Source organism: Silurus aristotelis (genome assembly GCF_946808225.1).
Source record: "Silurus aristotelis genome assembly, chromosome: 1".
NCBI classification, from domain to species: Eukaryota; Metazoa; Chordata; class Actinopteri; order Siluriformes; family Siluridae; genus Silurus; species Silurus aristotelis.
The window spans coordinates 26,751,513-26,776,333 of NC_139574.1; the positions used below are offsets into that span (position 1 = coordinate 26,751,513).

Here is a 24,821-nt window from a genome sequence, read left to right on the forward strand (position 1 = left end):
ATGATCTTGTGTTTTGCACCTAGTTAATGTGATTTATGCTCTACGATGTGTCTACAGGTTTATCCGGCTGGGAGATAGAGATTGTGAGTATAACAGCAGGTTTTGGCTTCTTCTGTGCACAAAGCTAGCCAACCCTGACTTTCCTCCTGAGCTACAAGCCCAGACCACCCTCATTAACTTCACAGTGACGCAGGCTGGCCTGGAGGAACAGCTCCTGGGACAGGTGGTTAGCCATGAGAGGCCTGACCTGGAGACCATGAAGGTTTGTTTGACACCACCACACAACCAAACTGCATGCTTACTGATTAAATACTTGGTTATAGTCATTAAAAATTTTAAATAATTATATGCATAAGCACCAACCTAATCTCGATATGATTAAAGTTTATTTATAAAGTCAGTGCTTTTCCAATACAGTTAGAGCTGAGCACTCAGCAGAACATGTGTCAGATAGAGCTGAATAAGTTGGAAGATGAGCTGCTGAGCAGGTTGTCTGCTGCTGAGGGGAGCTTTCTGCGAGATGCAGCATTGGTGGAACAGCTGGAGAACACAAAGAACACTGCCGCACACATCCAATACAAGGTGGGAAAATCCTTTCAAGGAATTCATGGCCCTGGATTTCAAATATAGTATATACAGTACATCTAGAAGTATTAACAGTGCTTCACTTTTTCTACATTCCATATTCCAATATGGATTTATGGCATTATTTTCCTCAAGATTCTCCAAACAATAACCCATAAAAGAAGTGTGTTTGAAATCTTTTCAAATTTATTACAAATAAAAAACAAAACAAAAAATCACATCTACATAAGTATTCAGATACTTTGTTGCAGCACCTTTGGCATCAATTACAGCCTCAGGACTTTTTGAGTATTGCACACCTATTTTTGGGCAGTGCCATTTCGGTGCACAGCCATTTTCAGATCTCTCCAGAGATGTTCAATCGGGTTCAAGTCTGGGCCACTTAGGAACATTCACAGAGTTGTCCTGTAGCCACTCCTTTGTTTTCTTGGCTGTGTGCTTAGGGTCATTTCCTGTTGGAAGATGAACCGTCACCCCAGTCTGAGGTCCAGAATGCTCTGGAGCAGCTTTTCATCAAGGATGTCGACACTGCTGCATTTATCTTTTCCTCAATCCTGACTAGTCTCCCACTTCCTGCCGCTAAAAAACATCCCCACAGCATGATGCTGCCACCACCATGCTTCACTGTAGGGATGGTATTGGCCAGGTGATGAGCTGTGCCTGGTTTTCTCCAAACATGACTATTGGCATTCAGGCCAAAGTGTTTAATCTTTGTTTCTCATGGTCTGAGAGTCCTTCAGGTGCCTTTTGGCAAAGTCCAGGTGGGCTGTCATGTGCTATTTATTGAGCAGTGGCTTTTTTCTGGCCACTCTACCATACAGGCCTGATTGGTGGAGTGCAGTGATGGTTGTTCTTCTGGAAGGTTCTCCTCTCTCCACAGAGAAAAGCTGGAGTTCTTTCAGAGTGACCATGAGGTTCTCTGATCGCTCAGTTTGGCCGGGCGGCCCGCTCTAGGAAGAGAGTCTGTGTTTTCAAACTTCCATTTATGGGTGATGGAGGCCACTGTGCTCATTGGGACCTTCAATGCTGCAGAAATTTTTCTGTACCCTTTCCTAGATCTATGCCTCGATACAATCCTGTCTAGGAGGTCTTCAGACAATTCCTTGGACTTCTGGCTTGGTTTTTGCTCTGACATGCACTGTTAACTGTAGGACTTTATATAGACAGGTGTGTACCTTTCCAAATTAAGTCCAACTAACTTAATTCACCACAGGTGGACACCAAGTTGTAGAAACACCTCAAGGATGAAACAGGATGCACCTAAGCTCAATTTTGAGTATCATGGCAAAGGCTGTGAATACTTATGTACATAAGATTTTTTTTTTGTTTTTGTTTTTTAGTTGTAATAAATTTGCAAAGCATAGAGTTATTAACTGTATTAAATGTTATTTTTTTTTATGCTTGGCACAAACTGGATCTCAACATGACTGCCTAAGTTGGTATGTAAGTATGAATTTCCCGTGTTTCATGCAGGTCATAGAGGCGAGAGAGAATGAAATGAAAATCAATGAGACCCGTGAGCTCTACCGTCCTGTAGCACAGAGAGCTACTCTTCTTTATTTTATCATTAAAGAGTTACACAACCTTAATCCCATGTACCAGTATTCGTTTAAGGTAAAACTTCAGTATATTCATCCCATTTGTATCAGTATCTGTTTTGCCAGAAAGACAACAGAATTTACACAAAATTAAAGACTTAATATATTGCAATTTCTCTCATTTATATTTGTAGGCATTTAATACAGTATTCTACAAAGCAATAGAACAAACTCCAAGAGATGAAGATGTGGTGGCGCGTGTCCACTCCCTCACTGAGGCTGTCACTTACTCTGTCTTCATGTACACCAGCCAAGGCCTCTTCCAGAAGGACAGACTCACCTTTCTGACCCACACTGCCTTCCAGGTGATGGGGCGCGCCATACTGGCACATTTACCAACCCCTACCTCTCTGTCACCCTTACTTATCCAGTGCACTGCCATCTACATCAATCATTGCACTTTTCTTCCCCTACATTAACTTCAATTAGGCTCTGTCACAGGAGCGCACCCTGTTTCTATTGATTAACTCTCAGAGTCAAATCTTGCTTCTCCCTCAGGCTGTCAGCACTGACAAAGCCTTGACAGAAGGGATGGAGCAGGATGCAAATCCCTGTAAGAACAGCACCTGTTTTTCCTGCTGTTGTCTTTGTACATGTACTGTCATCCCCACAAACAACTTTAAACTTATAAAACCTGGGCCTGGTTTATTCTTTAGGATCTACCAAGTACAAGATAAGTTAATATTTTAAAGCCATAAAATCATTATTACGTAAAAAAAAAGCAGTAGAAATATAACTTTGGGTCTTTGGTTCGAAAAGTGAGCTTAATGTTCTTCTAAATTCAAAAATAATAATAAAATAATAATAATAAAATCCCAAAGGGCCTATGTGATTTTGTGCAGTGAAATCATCTCACACTATTATTCTGACAACGGCCTTGAATTCATATCAGCATTCCAATTCAACTAATTTATTTATCTATGTACAACAAATGGGGCAATGGTTCTTTACCAAACAAAGATACAAGTATCATCCCAAGTCACTGTATTGTAATCATAATGATCTGTTTTCATTAGATTCTCCTGATGAAAGGGTCCATTGAATCAGAAGAGCTGGATCTTCTTTTGCATTTTCCAGTAGAGTTCAGCAGTGGAAGTCCTGTCAGCTTTCTGTCTGCTCAGGCGTGGGGAGCTATCAGGGTAAAAAATATCGGAGTATTTAAAAATACTTATTACTGTATGTTGTCCGTTCTGGATAATGCAGGGTCACTCACATGTTGAAATATCAAATCTTTTGATATGGAAAAAAACAAAAGCATTATCAAGAGCTTATAATTAGGTAAAAATTGGCCTTGAGATTCATGAAGGTGCCTTACAGTATATGAAACTAACATCGTCTCAATACCCACCTCAGACTCTGTCAGCGCTGGAAGCATTTCGTGGTCTGGACCGGGATGTCGAAGGCTCACCTAAGCGCTGGAGGAAGCTGGTTGAGTCTGAGTGTCCAGAGAGAGAACGCCTACCTCTGGACTGGAAAAAGAAAAATACTCTGCAGAGACTCACTATCCTCAGAGCCATGCGGCCTGACAGGATGAGCTATGCTCTCAGGTGGGAATTTTTAGACAGTGTCACTGTACGATATACAAGCCTCAGACATAACCCTTTAGAAAGTAAATATTATTTGTAAATGACTTACACTTTTGCAATGAATGACTTTTTACTCTACATATATAGCCAACTGATTTACATTGGACAACTGATATCTAATACAAATATACCTTTTTTTCTGTGGCTATTTAATGGTAGAAACTTTGTGGAGGAGAGTCTGGGCTGTAGATATGTGGAAACAACCAGGATAGAGTTTGAGAAGTCTTATGAAGAGAGCAGTTCATCAACACCAGTTTTTTTTATCCTGTCTCCTGGAGTCAACCCACTAAAAGATGTGGAAACACTTGGTATGTGCTATAATAAATGTGTTGTTCCCACAAACATAGACAGTAACAAATTTTACCTTAACCCACTTTGAAGGTGAAGCTTGTCATACAATTTAAAGAAATATCTTTGAGGAAATGGTTTACAATATTGGCATTTAGTTTATACAGTATGTCTAGATACATTTTTGAATATTTGCATATTTTTTCACCCAGAAATGAAAAGAATTAGCCAGAAGTAATTTCCATACTTTTGTCAGGAATACACGGATTTTGAAGGTTGGCATGTGTGACAATGTGTTCTCACTCTGTGTGTGTGTGTGTGTGTGTGTGTGTGTGTGTGTGTGTGTGTGTAGGGCTGAAGCTGGGCTTCTCCATAGACCAGGGGAACCTTCACAACATCTCAATGGGACAGGGTCAGGAGAGTGTAGCTGAGAAGGCTCTAGAACTGGCAGCTACAAAAGGCCACTGGGTCATTCTACAGGTACTATACCACTCTTCTGCAACTCTTATACTCGATACATTTGGTATTTATGGTCCAACGGACTTGAGAATGCAATTTGTTTTAAATTAAATAATTGTAAATTTGATTCTTTAGCATAGAGACATTTTTAAAGAAAATAAAGGGATTCATTTTTTGTAACAGAATGTGCATTTAGTGGAGCGCTGGCTGGTTCATCTGGAAGGTCTTTTGGAAAATATCGGAAGAAAAGCTCACCCACAGTACAGAGTTTTCATGAGTGGACAACCTGCTCCCAGCCCTGAGGAGCACATCATTCCCAGGGGCATCCTCGAAAATGCGCTCAAACTGACCAATGAGCCACCTACAGGCATGAACGCCAGCCTACATGCTGCACTGCACAACTTCAGCCAGGTCAGAAAGCACCAGACATGGCTCAAAACCTAGTCCAAGACTGCTATATGCGCAGTGGTGTGGGAAAACTGGTCAGATTTCACTGGGGCTGAATTCTGGAAAAAGCCTGAATTAAAACCTATTGCTCATCTTTGTTTTGAGAAAACATAAATATATTTTATCAAAATGACAAAGAATATTTTAAGGTTATTTTGTTCTTGTCTTGGCAGCCTGCCTGCAAAGAGGCTTCTAGGTAACAAATACTAAGCTAAAGTCTGCCTAATGGTATCTAAAACCATGTCAGATTTCATCACAGTTTGAACAAGGTTTTAGATACTTACATGACAGAGTGATATCTAGAAGCCTAATCAGGAAGTAATCAGATGCAGTCTGTTGGAAATGTCCATGATGCTCATGCATTGTGACTTTCTCAAAACACAATAAAACAATAATACACTATGTATAATTGAGAGCAGTCAAGAATAGATAAACAGCATAATAAAAATTAATTTATAACCAGCCAATTAGTCAACAGAATAGAATATAACTAATATTAGCATGAACAGAGATTAAGGAGTGAAGGCACAGCAATGCTTATGCTTAAATGCTGTGAGTCTTTTTCCACTGGAAATGTATTATTTATTTTTTCATATTTTTTCACATAAATAATATGCTATAAAATGCAAGTGTTTTTCTTTGGAGTACATGCACAAGAGAAACATAATTATGCATAATTTGAGCAATCGAATTTCCCCCGGATGCCACACATATGAAAAACTCTGCATGTGCATGTAGACAATATATACACCCACATTCAGATTCAATTTTTTGTTTTGGCAATTTTATTAATTACAATACATTAAACACTGGAAAAGTGTATGCAAATGTTTATCAATACCACTTCATTCCATTATAACTCCTTGTTCATTTCTGCCTGTCTCTTGATAGGAAACAATGGAGATGTGCTCTCACGAGCAGGAGTTTAAAGCCCTCCTGTTCTCTCTCTGCTATTTCCATGCTTGTGTCAGCGAGAGGAGGAAGTTTGGCCCTCAAGGCTGGAATCGCTGCTACCCATTTAACACAGGAGACCTCATCATCTCCATGAATGTGCTGTATAACTACCTGGAGGTTCATTTAAAAGTAAGTACAATGTATGCCCCTATCCATGAGAAGAAAGTTTTTTGCTTAAATTATGTGCTGAAATGTGTTTGGTCATTTTTGTGGTATCATATGAAAAAAAAAACATGGCTCGTTTTATTCCTTTGTGAGATCGAGGGCCAGAAGAGTGTTTCAGTGAGATTTCAGAATATGTTTTTCTCTTCTCTGCATCATGCTGGTTGAAAACAATTATCCTGCCAGCACAATTCCCTCTCCCTTCAAAAAACCCCCCCAAAAAAACAAAAAAAACCGAATGTCCTTCATTATGTTAACCAAACACTAACCTGTACATGCGTATACAGGGGATTCATTAGGCGGCCAATGAAGCGTCACACTAAATGTAATTACACACACTGCGCGTGACATCTCGCACCACTCCATAAGTGATCACTGCAATTAGGCCTGATGAAGGAAGCAATTTGCAAAACAATACAGATACAAATGACTGTGAACTTCCAGCTTCTGTCATCAGCTCGTAGGCTTCCACTCACACTCTTTTCTCTCCTCCAGACGCCCACATCTCTGTGGGTTGTTTTTTTTTTTTTTGTCACACCATTCCAGTATGATCTGACATGACTAGCTGTCAGATCATAACACACTATGAAAGTCTGAGGACTACACCTGATACAATAAAAATAATAGTCTGTATAATTTACAAACAACGGAAACAGCTAACTTGTCTCATTTATCACATATTTATATATCAAATATATTTTATAAAATTCCCAGGTAGTAATGACAAAATAAATGTGTAGAATAGATTATGGCCCATTAGTTTGCACAATTCTAATTGTTTTTGTTTGTCTGGCTGAGGTGCCATGGGAGGACCTGTCTTATCTGATAGGAGAGATCATGTATGGAGGACACATCACTGATGGCTGGGATAGGAGACTCTGCCGCACATATATACAGGAGTTCCTCAATCCTGAGATGGTAAAATTAATTATGATAATTAGTATTAGAAATTATAATAATTCTCTCAGCAAAATGTTATATGTATGCAATGTATAACAGTATATTCTATATATAACTATACATAGTATATACACCCCCCCCTCCCCATTTCGCTTCTGGGAATGTTTTTGCTTCAACATTATAACGTCTTAATTCGTATCTTAATTAACGTCTTTTTTTTTTTTTTTTCCTAATTTGGTGCAGTTTCTCTGGTTGTTGAGTACTGTTAACAATATAATGATTCTAAAATATTATTAGCTTTCATGTATCTATAGCAGGCAATTTTCCTGGTTATTGCTTTCAGTTATGTAGGAAGGGGGAAAGCTATTACATTTATCAATAAATCCTTTAATAAATCATTTTATAATACATATACTCAGCTCACAAAATGTTTATTTCACAATGAAAAAAGTAGTTATTGTTTTCTATATTCACAGCTTTTTTTTTTTTTTTTTAACAAAAACGACATCAATTATTTGTATCCCTTTGGGTTGCACGAAATGCAACAGATGTTTGATTTCTAGTTTAATGTCAATCCATGACTTTCTGTTTCACTTGGGTATAAAAATGAGGTGACACAAATGTCAAATTCCCATTCCCAAATTCTTCATTCATAAACATGGAAAAGAATACAGACCACAGAAATTAAATAAAACAAAACTATCTTTATCAATCAGAACTGATTAAAAACAAGAGTTACATGGTCAAATATTATTAGGAAATGCAAAACTTAAGGTGTAAAAAAAAAAAAAAAAAAAAAAAAAAAAAGGTCTATTCTAAAACCTGTGGTATGAGCAAAAATTGAGAGTCTATAGGAGAGGATTGGGAAAAGTTCAGGTGTGCATATGGGATTGGTTTCAGGAGGTAGAGGGGGAACACAAAGTATCAAATGTAAGGGTGCCAATAATGATATATAATATATATTTTGTGATAAGGGTTTTACTAAGAATGTCATCCCTCAGTTATCAGTGTGTAAATAAGCTATTTAACTGCAAACATTTTATCCCATATAACCCTTTTGTGCATGTTGTATGCCAGCTTCTGAGGAGAAACTAGCATTATCCAGGATGAGTTCTTAATATTCCAGCTGAGATGACATTTAATCAGATAAAATAACTAAGGAAATATATAACATTCTGCTCACAAAGACATCTATGTAATAAAGTATGATTATATTACTTACAATTCGCCACAGCAGCGTGCGTCAATACACTACAACTGAAATATGATGCTTTACCAAAGCTGCAATAATCATTTTGGCAGGGTGATTATTGTAGCTGGCAATAAAATTACTTTTTAAAATTATTGTGTCTAAATAGAAACTTGTTCTTCTTGTGCAACTTCAAAGTTCCTTGTGTTGTTTAGTACAATCACAAAGCTCCCAGTCTGGGGCCCTGCTATCCAATCAGAACCAGTCATCCTAATAGAAGCCTAAGTACTAATCCTAGGTACTTCTATATAATCCATCAATAAGTCTTTTAGTAAATCACAGTCAGTTATTAAATAAAGCACTGACGTCTTTAATAAATCATTTCTTGAGTGCTAGTTAACAAATTCTAGTTTACAACAAGAAAAATGTAAACACCTTGAAACTTTGATAGTGATCAGTGCTATTGAAAATTCTTTAAACTAAGTAAAGTTATAGGCAATAAAACTATAATGTCTGGAAATAAATGCAAAAATCGAACAGAATGCAATATACTCAAGATATATAGGATCAATCTGCAGTGTTGGGGTTCAATGTTCAGTTTTAATTTTATTTATGTTTACTTTTTTAACTTTGGTTTGATTTAATTGAATAATTCCGTTTTTCATTTTTTCCTTCATTGCGTATATTTGTAATATCTACATGTGGATGTTTTTATTTATTTTATTTTTTAGTAAAAAAGGTTTAAAATATTGGTTGCTTAGTGGCACCTAGTGGTGTCCTATTGTATAACAGAAAACCTGATACTCTAATGTTTCGAAAATGTGATTGAATTAATGGTACTGTTATTTACAGGGAAATGTCTGTGACTGATCTTGCCACTTAACCTTCATAGTATTGATCAAATCTCACTACACAAGCTCATATTACTGTTGTTCTCATCTGAACAAGAAATTTTGGTAGTAATTTTTAGCAAGTTTACTTAAGGAAAATGAACAAACAAACAAACAAATGTGAAACAAAGAGATTGGATTTGAGCCTAATGTTGGCATTAGAGATTGTGCATGTTTGTTTAGGACATTAATTAATGATGCATATTGATCCTTCACTGTCCATAATAAATGCGTAAAGGAATATAAATACTGGGATATGATGCTGGTTATGTGTTTATTTTCCACTTTTTAGTTTGAAGGAGAGCTGCTCCTCTGCCCTGGCTTCTTAGTTCCTCCTGATCTGGACTACTCTGGCTATCACAGTTACGTGGACGAGAGGTTGCCCGAGGAAAATCCAAGCCTCTATGGCTTGCATCCCAACGCAGAGATCGAGTTTATGACTGTTACATCTAATGCTCTCTTTAACACTCTGTTAGAACTACAGTGCCGAGACTCAGTGGAAGAAGAAGCAGCACAGAGCATGGAGGAGAAGGTACATGATTTATGTTCTTCATGCATCCATTCAGGACTGAATAAAAACAAATTATAATCACATTTTGATTTTAAATTATTCTGACTTCAGGTGAAACGTGTGCTCGATGACATTCTGGAGAAACTGCCTGAGAAATACAGCATGTCAGAGCTGCTCGCTAAAACAGCAGAGCGCAGTCCATTGGTTCTGCTCTGTTTGCAGGAGTGTGAGCGCATGAACCTGCTGATATCTGAGATCCACAGCTCTCTTACACAGCTGGCCCTGGCCCTCAAGGTATCTTTCGGACTTTCTGGTTTTCCATAAGAAGGATTGCATGAAGGACCCTTAAGGTGTTAACAAGCATTCTGTTAAAAGGCTGAAACGTTGTTGATTTCTCATTCAAAAATTCTAATATAATGTATATCTTGCATACTCGTATTCTTCAGGGTGAGTTAAGCATCTCTCTTGATATGGAGATTTTGCAGACGGCTCTTTACTACAACCGAGTTCCTGAAAGCTGGATCCGACTGACCTACCCCTCTACCAACACACTGGCCCAGTGGTACAGAATTCTTCAACCTGCTTTACATCCTGTTAAATGTATATAGTAGAATGGGAAGAGGAGATGTTTTACTTTCAGGATGGTGTGTTTTAAAACATTGCTCTACTCCAGGTTCAGCGATGTGCTCAGTCAGTGTCGAGAGCTGGACACCTGGACTCAAGATTTTGTGCTTCCGGCCGTGGTCTGGCTCCCAGGACTGTTCAGCCCACAGGCTTTTCTGACTGGTAAACAAGACTTCCCATTAACATACTTATTAATTTAGCTAATTAATGCTATGACTAGCTAAAAAAAAGCAGTTTTGCTCATGATGGCCTCCTCACAAGGTCAAATATTAGTAATCTTGTGGGAATATTTGATGCCTATGAGGTAGCTGAGCACATGTTCAAATGAAATTAGATTTTTAACATTTTGTCATTAACAGAAATGTTGTCAGTAGTTACGTTTCTCCATTAGTAGATTATGTTGTAAATGTAAAGGTTCACAGGTTGTCTCCTGGGCAGTGACACAAAACTCCTCCCAAAACCCCAAATTGTTATGAATTCCTCTTATTAGTGGGCATTATGTCATCATGAAGAGCAAAAAGAAAATTTGCTGACATGCACAATTTAAGAAGGTGATCTTTTGTGTTCCAGCGGTCATGCAGAGTATAGCTCGTAAGAACAAGTGGCCACTTGACAAAATGGCTTTGTCTGTGGATGTGACGAAGAAGACAAAGGATGATTACGGCCACCCACCTCGAGAAGGTGCTTACGTTCACGGGCTCTACATGGAGGGTAAGTGAGAAGGTCAAGCATCAGATAAACCCTGATAAGGTTCTATGGAAGATGATGTGCTGTTTTGAGGACAGCTCTGATTTTCTCGGTGTCTCCCCCAGGTGCTCGATGGGATACGTCAGCAGGGGTGCTGTCAGAGGCTGTGTTAAAGGACCTGACTCCGGCCATGCCAGTGCTGTATATCCGTGCACTACCTGCTGACAAGCTGGAGCTCAACAACACTTATGAATGCCCAGTGTACCGAACCAAGCTCCGTGGTCCCACCTTTATCTGGAGCTTTCACCTCAAAACACGCCACCCGCCTGCCAAGTGGGTGTTAGCAGGAGCGGCCCTGTTGCTTTCTGTGTGAGTCAACAGTCCATGGCACTATATATACATTGTAAGAGTTACTAAATGCTTCTTAATTTAAGAACATATCTAAGATCTGTATTTTTAATTAAATCTGAATTAATCTTAATATTTTTTCTAATGTTCTGATGTTATACAGTGGTCCCCCGGAACTCACGGGGGTTACGTTCTAAGACCACCACCCCTCTCCCCTAATTTACCTATGGTACCTTCATAAATTCATCTAGACATCTTTAATACAATAATGTGTTCAAAATATTTTTTTATGGAATTTGTTAAAGCAGTTTAAAATGTTATTCCTAACATAATCCGGCCATTTGACTAAATGAGTACAACTTCTATGGCTAATATAATATAATATAATATAGTGGGTTCATTAGCTTGTGTGTGAGAGATGTGGATGGATTGTGCAATCTTCCCACAGTCGCAGAGTGTGTCAAAGCTTTGTTGAAAGGACAGGAAAATGATAGATCAGCAGAGCAGGAAGGAAATGATAGGTTTGAGTAGGCCGTACCGCAGTGCCTCTTCTCTCAGAGAGCTGCAGCATGCTCACAGCAGGCAGTAATGGCACAGTGGGGGGGGGGGGGGGGGGGGGCGGCTCTGTCACAGCATCTGCTCGGCCATTTAGGCTCCTGCTCCAGCTGAGACAAAACAGTAAGCAAGCTGACTGTTACAATGCGTATGGAATGTGCTTTTTTTCCCCTCCTGTGGCCTCCTACAAGCCCTGATGCGTCACTCACATAGGATTTTTTTCCTTGAGGTTTCAATACCCATTATAAGTGTTTCATTTCAAATGAGAGCTATAATAGACTTCTGTACTCCACTCAGACAGTAACCGTGTGTGCTTAAAAAAAGTACATTTAAAGCCTGAAACCATCAACCAAGACTGGGAAAATAAAAACATTCACAGGCAGTGATGTAACAGTCCTAAGTTTTAATGTTTTCATTCTTTTTCTTTTTATTTTTATAAATTGACTAAAAAAGCAAATCATCATACAAATGGTGCTTCATGAAGGCCTGAAAACAAACATGTTGCCTTGCTGTCAATAAAAAAAAAAAAAGAAGAAAAAAATAGAGAAACAAAATTAATTTAATGTATTTACAATGTTTACACGTGTTAAACATGCACTTTTGATACTGGTCAGTCAGTGGCACTGCCAAATCATGTAGACCAGTAAAGTTTGAACCAAACCACACACTGCATTTCTCAGGTGAAGATCTACGGCCTCCTTGTTATACTATTACTGAATTAATCGGTGTTGCTGTTTTCCCCAAAGATGTAAATGCACATCTCGATTACATCAAGCCTCTGTTCTCATAGTGTACTTTTAAAGTGCACGATTACTGAAACCTTTACTTTAAATTTGTAGTGAATCTCGTTAGATACGAGTAAGTAATTTCATTTGTACTGGTTACTTATATTGCTACTGCTGCTAAGTCCTGAAAATAATCTTGCTACAGCAAACACTGCTGAATTCCGTTTTATTTTTCTGTTCCTGATTGTCTTATCTATTAACATTTTCATGCATATGACATGACTGTTTTAGGCTTGTCAATAAGAGATCAGTGTACTCCAATATATCAGTTGATTTGTAATACCCTTTTGATTGCCTTGGCTAGGTTAATAGCCATCCCAGGTTCTTTAGTGCCATTACACATTTATGCATTTGTAAAAAACTAAAAGGTCCTTGGCTTCTTGTGATTCTCTCTTCCTCTGAAGTGTGCAGTCTGTGAGGCTCAGTCTCTCCCCCTTGTGGCTCTCCGTGCTATTTGTGCCTCCTTCTCAGTGTCTTGGCACCAAAGAGGGATCATGGCACCACCTCTTTTCTAAGTCATTAAAACACATTAAGTAATGCGCGCGCGCGCGCGCACACACGCACACACACACACGCACACACACACGCACACACACACACACACACACACGCACACACACGCACACACCCACGTCCTAGACTTTTGTCTCCAGTCTGTGTGAAAGCTCAAACAGAGTCTGCTGATTGTCAATGATGTGTAGATAGTTGGTGTAGGCTTTAACTTCGGCACTCTCCTTCTGGGTCAACATGTTTCCTTAAAAAAAAAACAAAAAAACTCGTTTTACTGTAAGTGGTAACAAGTCAGTCGGCTCTTATACCTACTCCGAATCTTATTTATGCTTATGTTTATTAGTTGTACACACATACTACTCATAAGCTACCATTTTGAAAGAATGCCGCTCAGCTGAAGCCCAGTCACTGTTTGATGTTTTTGTAGTATATTATGCGAGTTTATTTATATGAAACTAAGCACAGTACTTATTCTTAAAGCTGTCCATGTTCCGAAAATAATTCCATTCAGACTTGTTTTTTTTTTTGTTTTTTTTTAATATATAGATTCAGAGGATACGTTATAAATGTATCCCTAAAAGTTTATCCATAATCATTAGACAACACAGAGGTGTTGATGGCAAAAAAAACCCTCCCCGAGACTACATGAGAATGAAACTGTGAGAGGAACCGGTGAGGAATCCATCCTAATATGGGTGGCACCAGTGCGATTCGAAACAAATCACTTCTATAACTGTGTTATAAGAGCTCTGGTGCCTGAAGGAAAAACTCATGTAGAAACAGTGAGAACGTGTGAGAACTACACAAAATCCTAAAGATAATATTTGAGCCTCTGTAGCTGTGCCACCTTACATTACTATTATTATTTATTTTTTTATCAAAGCTAAATATAGCAGTGATTAAATCACCCACTGATGTCATCAAACGTCATAATCTGTAATTATGGCTGCTGCTCAGTGACGGAAACACACTAATTTTTATAATTATTTTGCTAAAATTAACTTGAAAGTGGTGAAATATTCAAATGGAGCCATTCAGCAGCTTACCCATGTGGTCTGTCTGACAGTGCCTTATGACCCGCACCATGTCTGCCATCATGCGCTGGAAGGTGGAGTTGAAACAGTTTAGTATCACATAAGTATAAAGTGCGTTCTGCTGAGGTCTATGCAAATAAGTGATTGATTACAGGGTGACATTAACGTACCAGTTTCTCAAAGTTGACCAGATTATCAAGAAAGGTCTTGTTTCCCTCGTGAATGAATGTAATATCTAACCGGAAAACAAAAAAGGCTTTGTTCAAGGCTTTGAATTTTGCACCATAGAGCATTATTTTATGATATAAAAGTGTTTAACACTGAGCGAGATGAATGGTACAGAAGCACCTTTCAGTAGCAGAGGTAGAAAAGGGATTTTGGGAGACTTCATCTTCTTAAAGGCATCTCTGTAGGCTTTGTGGTTAAAGGATGGGTCCTGAAAATACACACTGTATTTTACTTGACAAGCTATATCTAAACCTGCATGTGTTTATTTATTGAATTTATGTGACTTAGTGAATTATGATATAGACCCCTGAACACTTTGCACTGCCAGTTACTCACTGTCAAGCTCTCAAGCTCAGAGAACAACTTTTTGAATTTCCCAGGAACTTTCTAAAAAATGACAGGAAAAATAGAGAATTATTATTATTTTTTGTACTATGAAAGAGCGTGTGTAGGTGTCGATCGTGTAATGTGTCCCCTTACCTCCCACGTGTGAGTCAGCCGGCTGACAGCTGGAGTGTTCAAACCCATTATAATGGCAAAGAACGAATTCAGGTTCTTCTGTGCTTTACAGCTAGTGGTGAGAAATAAGATTAAAAAAAAATTTTTCCAGAAAATGAGTCAAACATTGTCAAAAAAGTATACATACATTTTAATGACATATATTTGCTATTTATTATATTATATATATTAATATATTATACTATACAACATAACACGTCAGCATCATTCATGCTCGTCATTGTGCTGCGACTGTACTGTATGCCAAATAATAAGCTGTACGTTATTTATTATACACTACAAAACTGTATGTTTCATTTTACTGAGAAATTTGTACTTAGTTACGTATAACTGAACTCTTAGCGGAAGTGGTTTAGGTGACTGCTAAAATTTACAGTATGTAAAATATATTTTGGAATTCTCAGTCACATCAATGTGTGAATGAAGCTCTGAAGGCTTATATGGAGTTTTTTTAGAGTTGTGAATTAAAGGTTTACTTACTGGGCTGCGATCTTGATGAACTTCTTAAAGAGCTGCACACGTTTGCAGAGTGTAGGACACAGCAGCACTTCAGTCATCACCCACTGCTGAACTTCGTTGCAGCGCTGAAGCAGCAGCTCCAGCGCCGCTGAGTGGCCAGAACAGGAATCACGGCTCAGTGTAAAATTCACCAGTTCTTGCTGAGCAGGCAAAGTGGAAAGATGAGTGAATATAAACTACTGCAATAATGTCAAAACACACAAGATGTCAGTTGTCGAATAAGAAATGATTAAAACCAGATGAAGCATTCTGCTACACAAGAATATAAAACAGTACAGCTGTAAAATAGTCTAGACTCTTTCTTTCCCTTTCACTTACTACTTAAGAAAAAATGCAGCAAAAGAGAAACAAAAGCCTCTGTCCTAAACACTTTCTTGTATCTGAAAGCTTGTACAAGTTAGTAGTGCACAATCCTTCCAAAAAATGCTAATCATACACCACGAAGAACTCTACTGTGTGCTGTTACTGATCAAAATTCTAACTCCGAATTACTCTGAAGTACCCCTGTTCATTTTCCATAGCGATACAAAATGTAGTAAAAAAGTTCGATAGGGGAGGAATGCTTATTGTCTCAGTACTTTGGTAAAATTATGACCTGGTCGGTCAGTAGGTTTTTTAGGTAGGTAGGTAGGAAGGAAGGGTAGGTAGGTATTGCAAAGTACAGGTACACAGCAACGAAATACAGTTTAGCGTCTGCCAAAAGTGCAAATAGTAGCAACTGGGACTTACATTCTATGACCCCTCGCGAGCAACAAAAAATCGTAAGGTTTTGACTCTCCTTTTGATGGTTCCTTTTTCAAGAGGAATTGTACATGTACTGTAAACTCAACAAATATTGTGAATTACTTGTAATAAATGTTTTATTTACTACTTTAAACCAATAATACAATAATGAAATAGTTTTTCAAACATTTTTATGTAATTTTATTAGTACAAGCCTCTCCAGCCACTCTTCAGAGTTACTTGAGTTACTCTTAGTCTGGCTCCAAATGAAAAGTCGCGAAATATCGAGGTCTTAAGTATTGAAGTTCCACTGTATATGTACAGCAAGTAAATAAAAAGGCTATAATAGTAAAAAAATGTGCAGACACTTTTAAAAAATACTTTTAAACTATTTACTTTTTAAAAAAGTAAATAGTTTTAATATTTGTAAAAAATAAAAAAAAAAAGGTTCGGACATGTTGAAATCTTTGTGTCTATCAGGTGTATAGTGCATTACATACATTATTATTATTATTATTATTATTATTATTAAAATAATATCAGAACTGCACATTAGTACTCAGGATTTGGGAAATAACTGAAGTTTTTATTGTGCTGCTCAGACAGGTGTGTGTGTGTGTGTGTTTGTGTGTGTGTGTGTGAGAGAGAGATAGTACACACCAAAGCCAAGTATTCTCCACCACTTGATTATGTGTCACAGACTCAATATTTCACTCTTAGATTAATGTAGTGAGCAGTATAAATGCACAAAACCTACACATACATCATTTGAAATACCAAGAGCAAAGTCTTAATATAAAAAATACATAAATAATCATACAAATTAACTCGAAAGTGCAAGAAGCCGTATTTAAAATACACAAATTTGGTAGGTAATAAAAGAATCTGGCAGGTCTGCTGCCTGCATTACCCTGTTTACACAAGTCCCAGTTTGTCTATTTATTTAATTGTAATTGATATTGTTTGGTTTCCCCCTGCCTCCCTCTCCTCTAAAAATAAAAGAAATATCAGTAAAATAACAGGTAAGTACTGTGCGGAATCTGTAACATTGGATTCTACGATAAAATTATGTTATCGTCCCCTAATAGCAAAAAATATATATATATATACTACAAAAATATTAATATACTAAAAAAGTCTTGTGAATCAATCAGCTTTAGTTCTAGTGCTTTTAGGCAGCAGGCAAAAAAAGATACCAAAATTTAGCATGGATATTTACAGTATGAGATTTGCTCCTGAGCAGTTCTTTGAAAACGTTTCGTGTGTGTGTGTGTGTGTGTGTGTGTGTGTGTGTGTGTGTGTGTGTGTGAGAGAGAAAGAGAAAGTTGCCAGACCCATCATACCTCCTTCAGATTTCTAAAGAGACTCCAGTCACAATTGGTCAGAGCCACAGCTACATCCCATGTGTTCATACTCAGCATCCTAAATGTCGGCTGTTGCATCTGTCCATTATCTGTGATGAGGCTCTGCTCAGATGTCATAGGAGATGTAGCACACGGTCAGTGAGCAATAACTGAGTTATTTACAGGATGCACTTCAGTGGAACACAAAACAATATTCTCTTACAGGGATCTCTGTCAGGTCTCTTCTGCACGCACACAGTCTGCTCACAGCACCGAGGGAGTCGGAGTACACACACTGCTGCGGCTGGAGCAGCACCTTCCCTGAACACACACGGAGGGGAAACAATAAAGATTTTCGCCAGCAGGGGGCAGTCTGGTGTAACATTTCTCATCATAACTCCCTACATATTTTTGAACACTGATAAGATAATAGAGAGAAAAAACTAATGACACATTTATTGGTCCAGTTTTGATATTGTAGATTTGTACCTCTGGAAAAGATGACTGCCACCAGCACCATGTCGTCTTCTGCACACTCTAATCTCTCAGCCACTGCTGCCAGCAGCGCCTGTGCAGTTACCTCACTGTGGGTCCTCAGACTCACATATGAGTCCATGGTCACATAAACGTGACACATAACTGAAAACAAGCAAACGGACACACACACACGATTATTTTACAATTTTTTGTGTTTAATTCTGACCCATTTTAAATCCACAACTGCTTATATACAATGCTCTATCAACTGACCCTTTTGGGACTGTAGAAAGACACAGTGAGCCAAAAATAAAAGGGAATATTTTATAAGCCTACCTTCCTTATTCTGCCTCTGGGCCATGTATGTAGGCTGCCAGGTCTCTTTCAGACTCAGCTGGTGGGAAAGTGCTTTATTCTGACAAAGGAGGGAAAAAGCAGCATTGGGGATAATGATTGTATGAAAAATGTCAGTGTATCGAGACACGGCTCAGAGTAAGACTCAGAGGCAGAGAGCTGCAGGGCTGCAAAAATCAAATTAGGTAGAGATTTATTTGGTAATGAAACTTAAATTTGGCATGAGACATGTGACGTTTACTTTGATAGTTGTAATCTATTTATATTGTGATTCCATGATTGGGGTTTTGTGTGAGTGCCACAAGTAAAGTAAAGGTGCAGAACATTTTAAAAATTTAAAAAACACTTTATTTATGATGCTTTGTTTTTGTTTTTAGCTTTATGCCATTATTATAGATGTTAATGAGGCACAATTTGGTTTTGTGTACTTGTGTATTTACCTGTTACTTCAATCTCGCAGCAAAGAGAGAAAAAAAGTATAATGCAGCATTTTAACAAAGAAACCTTGTAGAAAAATCTGTCCGAGACGTGTGGACACACCTTTTTGTACAGCTACAGTAAATGCATGTTTTCTTGGAACCAGTACCGTTTCATTTCCAAAAAATTACCAGATATAAAAAAAACTCCCAATCATGGAATCAACTGAAGTTTTCACATTCAAAGCCTTTCAAAGTATAAACACCTTAATTTAGGAACAAACACACAGATTCTAGTTTAGGTTTAAATATGTGTAAGTGAAGTTTGAAGGTTCACTCACCTTTCGCTGGGGAGAATAATCATCCACCGTGCTGAGGAAGAAGAGACAAAATATTTTTTAAAAGATGTAGTTACATACCAAATCTTTCGATTATTAGGAAAAAAAGACATTCATCATCAAACAAAAAGCACACAAGGCTTTTTTTTTCGGAGCCTCCTTATGTTAGTATACGGTATCATTAACACTGTAATCATCATCATCACTGGAAGTTCAGTGTGCAGACAGCAATTTACACACAAGAATCAAATCTTGTCAAATCAAAATTGTATGTTTGTATGTATGTAAGTGTTTGAAGAGGCTCTGTTTAGAATAAAGTCCAAAAGAGGATGCTGTTACAGGACAGTAATCAGTTATAGGGGTGGAGTCAACATGAACATAAATCAGTCTTAGTGAAGTGGATTATTTTAATATCCGAATGCACTTGTTGCTTTATTCCATTTACTGCTTTCACACCACAACAATCCCCACAGTCATTTTTTAAAAACTAAGCTTCATTGTTTATGAACAATATTGCCTACATTTGTTCTGTTTATAGCTCCTGTCCATAAAACACCTATGTTCTTGTCATATTGCATTATAGCAGCAATAAACACTCGTTCTTTTTCTTTCCTCACAGTTATAAAGTTCTGGCACTAGAGCCTCCTTTCATAAATATCACAATCACCCCCTCTTAGGAAGCGTCATAATTAAGCAATTACACACATTTAAAAAAATCTGTTTTAATCTGTTTATTGTATCATCTAAAAAAAAAAAAGCCTTTGCATAGAAACGATAATATATTGGTACAAGTACACTGGTAAAAATCTTGTAGCCGAATTACTGTCTGACCAATCAAAATCAACTACTCTGTGATATACATTAATTGGTATATACAGTATACTAAATACATAACTGGCAAGGTGCTCGATTTACCTCATATAATTGGTTTATTGGAAAATGACTGACGCAGTTTACACAAACATGAAAACATGTCTATTTTTATTCCTGCCACAGAAATGCCATGTGAAATTTATTTAAGGTTCTTAGCATTAACCTTCTGATATCTGACTAGTCTCAGAGGAAATGGGTGCAGTACGGCTGTCTCACAAATAAAGCACAAAGCCTCCGTGGAGCTGCTGAATGCTGCCTGTTAGCTCTGAGAGCGATTGGCTGACAATCAGCTGATTTGGTGGCGTGTTGGTGAAAAAGGGTGGAGAGAAACCGGGTGCAGCCAAAAGGAGTGTTGGATATTAATCCAGGAAAATATTACGTCATCATCAATAACTACAGAAGCACTTTCAATACATGTTGGAAATGAATAAAAAAAATGTATAATACAGACCACCATTTTTTTCTACTAATATGGTTATTAAAAGACGCACTGTTTGCTTGTTAAGAATAAACAGACATGGCTGCTTTGCACCAGTGCTTATTAAACAAATGTGTAAAACAAGAGCATGCAGGCCATGGAAAAATGCACAAAGGGGTTAATTGAGGGAGGGCAGTTTGCCTTGCTAACATGCCTGATAAAAATAAATAAAAAATAAAAAAAATGAATTTGATTGGTTTTCTTATGCCATTTCTGTTACTAAATTCTTGAATTTTTGAGAACTTCTGCTCATATGTGTCTCCCAGACTACAGACCTAGAGAGAATACAGACATGGAAATCTTCACATTTTAGCCTGGTTCATTCAGAGATGAATGAATGAGATTAATCTTTCTGTTATATGAATAGGCTCACTTGTTTCAAATCCTCATGAAAACTAAAGAGTGACATGTCGAGTGCCCCGGCTCTGCCGTTAATTATGTACTTAATGTTCGGAAGCACATCTATCCTGATTTAGACTGGTTTTTAAAATGGCAGTAATGAATCCATGCTTATAGGAACCATTGTTTGTGCTGTACACAGCTCAGTGGATTGGAGAGCACCTACTGTCTGCGTTGCATGCGGAGAAGTTTCTGGAGCTCCTTCACCTCTTTCTCCAGGGTCGGGTATTCATAAAGGTCATCCAAAACGTAGCGGTACAGCATCTGGAATAATGAGACAAACCCCACTCTATTTAATCGAAGAAAGTGTCATGCTGTTTGTTTAGAACTGTAACACTCATTTGGCAATATAATATGAGACTGAAACCCCGAGCTACATTTACATTTTCACTTCGTCTCACCTCATTAGCCAAACATGCTGCATGTCCGGCACATCATCTAGCATTAACAATTCCGATCCTCCGGGAAGCGTGACATTTCCACACTGCCTGATTAACCACATTTATGGCTCCTACCTTCATAAAGACTTTGGTGTGTTCGCCCTCCTGCAGTATGTCATGACAGAGTGCGATCCACTGGGACAGCAGGTGCAGGACTTTGCGCTTCCTCAGCAGAGTCTCTTTAGCGTCTTCCTTCATCCTGCCTCGCTTTAAACCATAGGTGGGCAGCAGAGCAGTTAAGGCATCAAAGCAGAATGGCATTACAAAGCTACTACGTGCCTTTACACAAACGTAAGAATATGGAAGAGCCTGAGGGCATGCAGCGTTACTCCACCGTTGAGAAGAGTGCGGTTTAAATAGCCTGCTCGCTGTGCTTTCAGGAAAATACTACAGACTGGAATTGTGGAAAGCCAGAAAGAAACCCTATGCGCCATTGCATTTGCATACGGTGTCCCACACAGAAACCCTATGCACTGTAATTAGATATGCAAATATTATTCAAACAAGTCTGCTTATATTATAATACCTGCAGAGACAGAGATCATCAGATTATTAGGATAAGAAAAGGATATTGTCCTAGAAGTGCTTGGCAAAGGTCGTTGGTCGACATGAACACTGGGTAAGTCAGCAAAAAGTCCTCAAGGAGACTTTCTGAAAATAACAGACAGAAATTTATCACGGACAAATATCTGTTAAAGACATTCTGTCAAGACAAACTACTGTACACAATGTAAGACTGAAACTTGTATCATTTTGGAAAAAAACAGAAGAACACTAGTGCCTGCTTTTTATACAACATTAAAAAGAGACAATTTCCTACTAGAAAACATTCTCTATGTGTGGCTGCTTTGTGCCTGAAAGCACTTTTTCAGCAGTGACCTTGAGTTGAATTGAGGCTTTTCTTAAGTCTTGCACAGCCAGAAGTGATCTCTATCAAGAATGCATGCCTGGAGATGCTAATGCGAAAGTTTGGCTTAAGGGAAGATTGGGAGAAATCGAATCAGAGGAAAAAATACATTTTTAAGTTCTAAAGGCAATGAAATGCCTAATGAAGGCGGAGCTTAAAGAAAGTGTGGCATTTGGATACACGTCTTTTTGTCAGCAACATCTGATTGGCAGCAATGATACGGAACCAGATACATAAAGCGTGCAGGATGGCTGTGTTCAAGGACAGATAACTCACTGGATATAGAAAAACAAGCATTATCAAATTTGAACATGTTTTAACACTTCTGGATTCTCAAAACACATGGACTACAGAAAAATCGCCAGTGTTCGTGCTTGTTCTTGCAATGTCTCCAGATGTGTATCATTTTTAGGCATTATAGCTGGTATTGCACAACATAGGAGTTATCCCACAAGACTAAAGCTTTTTGAACCGATTTTATTCAATGAGTGGAGTTCACATTTTAACACAGACTTTTAATGTAGCTGTCCTGTGCACTGATCTCTCTCTCTCTGCTACCAAATCATCAGTTCTGCCTCTAGTGGGTAATGACTCCTCACAACCTTGCTCAGCTTTAATTTGCTCCTCTGGACTTTTAGCATGCTCCCACACATCCATCTATCCTTCAACCCGTCAATACTTCACACTGTACAGATCCATTAGGACGAGACAGCACATGTGCTCCCTCCCAAATCATTTAGTATGTCCTCAGTTCCCTTCCCCAAGAAACCTGCAAGAAACTCAATACCTGAACAGGAGCAGGATCAATTACAGAGCTTAAACTGTGTATAGCCTCAGATAAGTAAATAAAATTTTTTTATAAAAAATGAAGAAATAAAAGTATATATATGTGCATGTGTCTGTGTGTGTCTGTGTGTGTGTGTGTGTGTGTGTGTGTGTGTATTTCCTCATAAATCATTAAAATATAATGAAAGACAAAAAAGCATTTCAAACATAAGCAAAAAAGAATATTATTCAAACCCCCTTATTGGTGCAGAGATGAACATGTAACTATTTTATAATTTTATAAGATCTTCTGCTTATGGGAAAGCATGTGGCAAAAGCAAAAAAAAAAAAAAAAAACTATTTTCTTCTAATTGTCTTAACGGTCACAATAACCGAACAATAAAAAACAAAGGTGTCTAGTGGACCCCTGGTATGAAAAAACAAAAAAGGAATAATCATCCTACACATCGCCACAATCTTGTCTTTACATCTTGTTCTAACGGTGATATTTTTCACTGGATATTTTTATACCCTAATTCAGTCATTTAGTTTATGCTCGATTTTATAAAGAGTCAGAGTAAAATTTCTCACATACTATTTATGTACTCTGCAGTGAACTTTCTCTGTAACACTAACAACATTTAAGAATTTACATTAACACAAACCCTTTATCCATGTATATTTCTACCAATAATTGTTGCCATTGCTGACTTGCACATTTTGCACGCTCGTCAGTTTTCTCCTTAATCTGCAATATTTAATCCAATTTATTATCTCTAGCCATTAAAGTGTGTTGTTCATGATTTAATGTAGCTCTAGTAAATCCTTGGAATGCAGTGTATGATTTGACTAGGTATTAAAAACCTGTATTAAAAAATATGATCTGAAGTGGTCTGACATTTACTGTAGGCTATTATAAGAGTCTTCAATTAAAATTAGGCTGATTGCACAGGCCATTAAAAGAGTGAGTGAAGAGAGAGAGAGAGAGAGAGAGAGAGAGAGAGAGAGAGAGAGAGAGAGAGAGAGAGAGAGAGAGAGAGAGAGAGAGAGAATCAAACATGAGGTTCCATAGTGAAGGTGACTGATGACCTGACTTTACTACTGATGCTCTTCCTTAAGCTGAAAATCCTATTAGGCACACTGTGTTTGCTGGCTGATGTGTGTGTATGGTATGTTGGTGGTGGTGTAAATTCCACTTTAATTTCACACTCACTTCCCAAGCTTTGTGTTTGCATTCAGCTTCACTAAATCCCTCATACAATTATCACCATACCAACACTGTCTCTCTCTTTCTCTCTCTCTCTCTTTCAGTCTCACACACATAGACATACACATAAATCAAACACAAATCATAAAGTTTATCCCTCCCAAACACATACACACATGTCCATATATACCTGTTGTCATTAGCTCTTTCAAATTCAATAATATGATAACAATTCATTCCAATCCTTATCACATTTCAACGCTACACATATTTGTATCCGGATTGTCTATGTCGTTTAAGATGTCTCATTTAATTTGTAATCTAGACTAATCCTGCTAATCCAGAGTTCAATCCTGATCCACACCCAGTTTCCACTCCACACAGGCCATTTTGCTTGATATAGATCACTGTGTGGTGCTCTGTTCTTCACCAGACTCTGGCTCATTACTCCAGAGTGTGCTCATTTCTGTGGAATTATAATGAATTTTTTATAATCGAAGAAACTAAGAGGATCCCTGGGGAACACAGCTAAACCTTTCAAAGCTTTTAAAAAAAAAAGGGGATAAAATAGTAATAGCGATGCATTAATGAGTGCTTTTGCTGACAAATATGGTAATGGTGACACGATTTTCACATATGCATGACCTTCAGTGGCACGATACACAGGAAAATATTCTACAAGAGCGGGTAATGATTTCTGTGAAGATACAAAATAGAAGATAA

The 24,821-nt window shown here is 37.9% G+C and overlaps 2 protein-coding genes across 2 annotated transcripts in view; one reads left to right on the top strand and one right to left on the bottom strand.

The window, feature by feature from the left end:
• The window catches only part of LOC310736650 (dynein axonemal heavy chain 11), a 49,126-nt gene extending 37,564 nt beyond the window's left edge, over positions 1 to 11,562 (top strand). Inside the window, exons 66-82 of the mRNA XM_083560372.1 lie at positions 58 to 262; positions 418 to 582; positions 2,059 to 2,199; positions 2,318 to 2,488; positions 3,200 to 3,322; positions 3,537 to 3,730; positions 3,929 to 4,077; positions 4,410 to 4,537; positions 4,700 to 4,927; positions 5,855 to 6,046; positions 6,878 to 6,997; positions 9,351 to 9,590; positions 9,681 to 9,863; positions 10,016 to 10,131; positions 10,243 to 10,355; positions 10,764 to 10,904; positions 11,006 to 11,562. Coding sequence (XP_083416498.1) covers positions 58 to 262; positions 418 to 582; positions 2,059 to 2,199; positions 2,318 to 2,488; positions 3,200 to 3,322; positions 3,537 to 3,730; positions 3,929 to 4,077; positions 4,410 to 4,537; positions 4,700 to 4,927; positions 5,855 to 6,046; positions 6,878 to 6,997; positions 9,351 to 9,590; positions 9,681 to 9,863; positions 10,016 to 10,131; positions 10,243 to 10,355; positions 10,764 to 10,904; positions 11,006 to 11,253 — 2,857 coding nt within the window. The 3' untranslated portion in view covers positions 11,254 to 11,562. The remainder of the gene's footprint in view (positions 1 to 57; positions 263 to 417; positions 583 to 2,058; positions 2,200 to 2,317; positions 2,489 to 3,199; positions 3,323 to 3,536; positions 3,731 to 3,928; positions 4,078 to 4,409; positions 4,538 to 4,699; positions 4,928 to 5,854; positions 6,047 to 6,877; positions 6,998 to 9,350; positions 9,591 to 9,680; positions 9,864 to 10,015; positions 10,132 to 10,242; positions 10,356 to 10,763; positions 10,905 to 11,005) is intronic.
• Positions 11,563 to 12,332: 770 nt separating this feature from the next.
• rapgef5b (Rap guanine nucleotide exchange factor (GEF) 5b) overlaps positions 12,333 to 24,821 on the bottom strand; it is a 46,283-nt gene continuing 33,794 nt past the window's right edge. The window contains exons 12-26 of the mRNA XM_083559244.1: positions 21,792 to 21,870; positions 21,295 to 21,439; positions 20,946 to 21,043; positions 19,033 to 19,063; positions 18,258 to 18,336; positions 17,934 to 18,083; positions 17,668 to 17,765; positions 17,445 to 17,567; positions 15,340 to 15,518; positions 14,821 to 14,911; positions 14,677 to 14,727; positions 14,461 to 14,548; positions 14,283 to 14,347; positions 14,125 to 14,179; positions 12,333 to 13,322 (exon numbers count right to left, since the gene is read on the bottom strand). Coding sequence (XP_083415370.1) covers positions 13,204 to 13,322; positions 14,125 to 14,179; positions 14,283 to 14,347; positions 14,461 to 14,548; positions 14,677 to 14,727; positions 14,821 to 14,911; positions 15,340 to 15,518; positions 17,445 to 17,567; positions 17,668 to 17,765; positions 17,934 to 18,083; positions 18,258 to 18,336; positions 19,033 to 19,063; positions 20,946 to 21,043; positions 21,295 to 21,439; positions 21,792 to 21,870 — 1,451 coding nt within the window. The 3' untranslated portion in view covers positions 12,333 to 13,203. The remainder of the gene's footprint in view (positions 13,323 to 14,124; positions 14,180 to 14,282; positions 14,348 to 14,460; positions 14,549 to 14,676; positions 14,728 to 14,820; positions 14,912 to 15,339; positions 15,519 to 17,444; positions 17,568 to 17,667; positions 17,766 to 17,933; positions 18,084 to 18,257; positions 18,337 to 19,032; positions 19,064 to 20,945; positions 21,044 to 21,294; positions 21,440 to 21,791; positions 21,871 to 24,821) is intronic.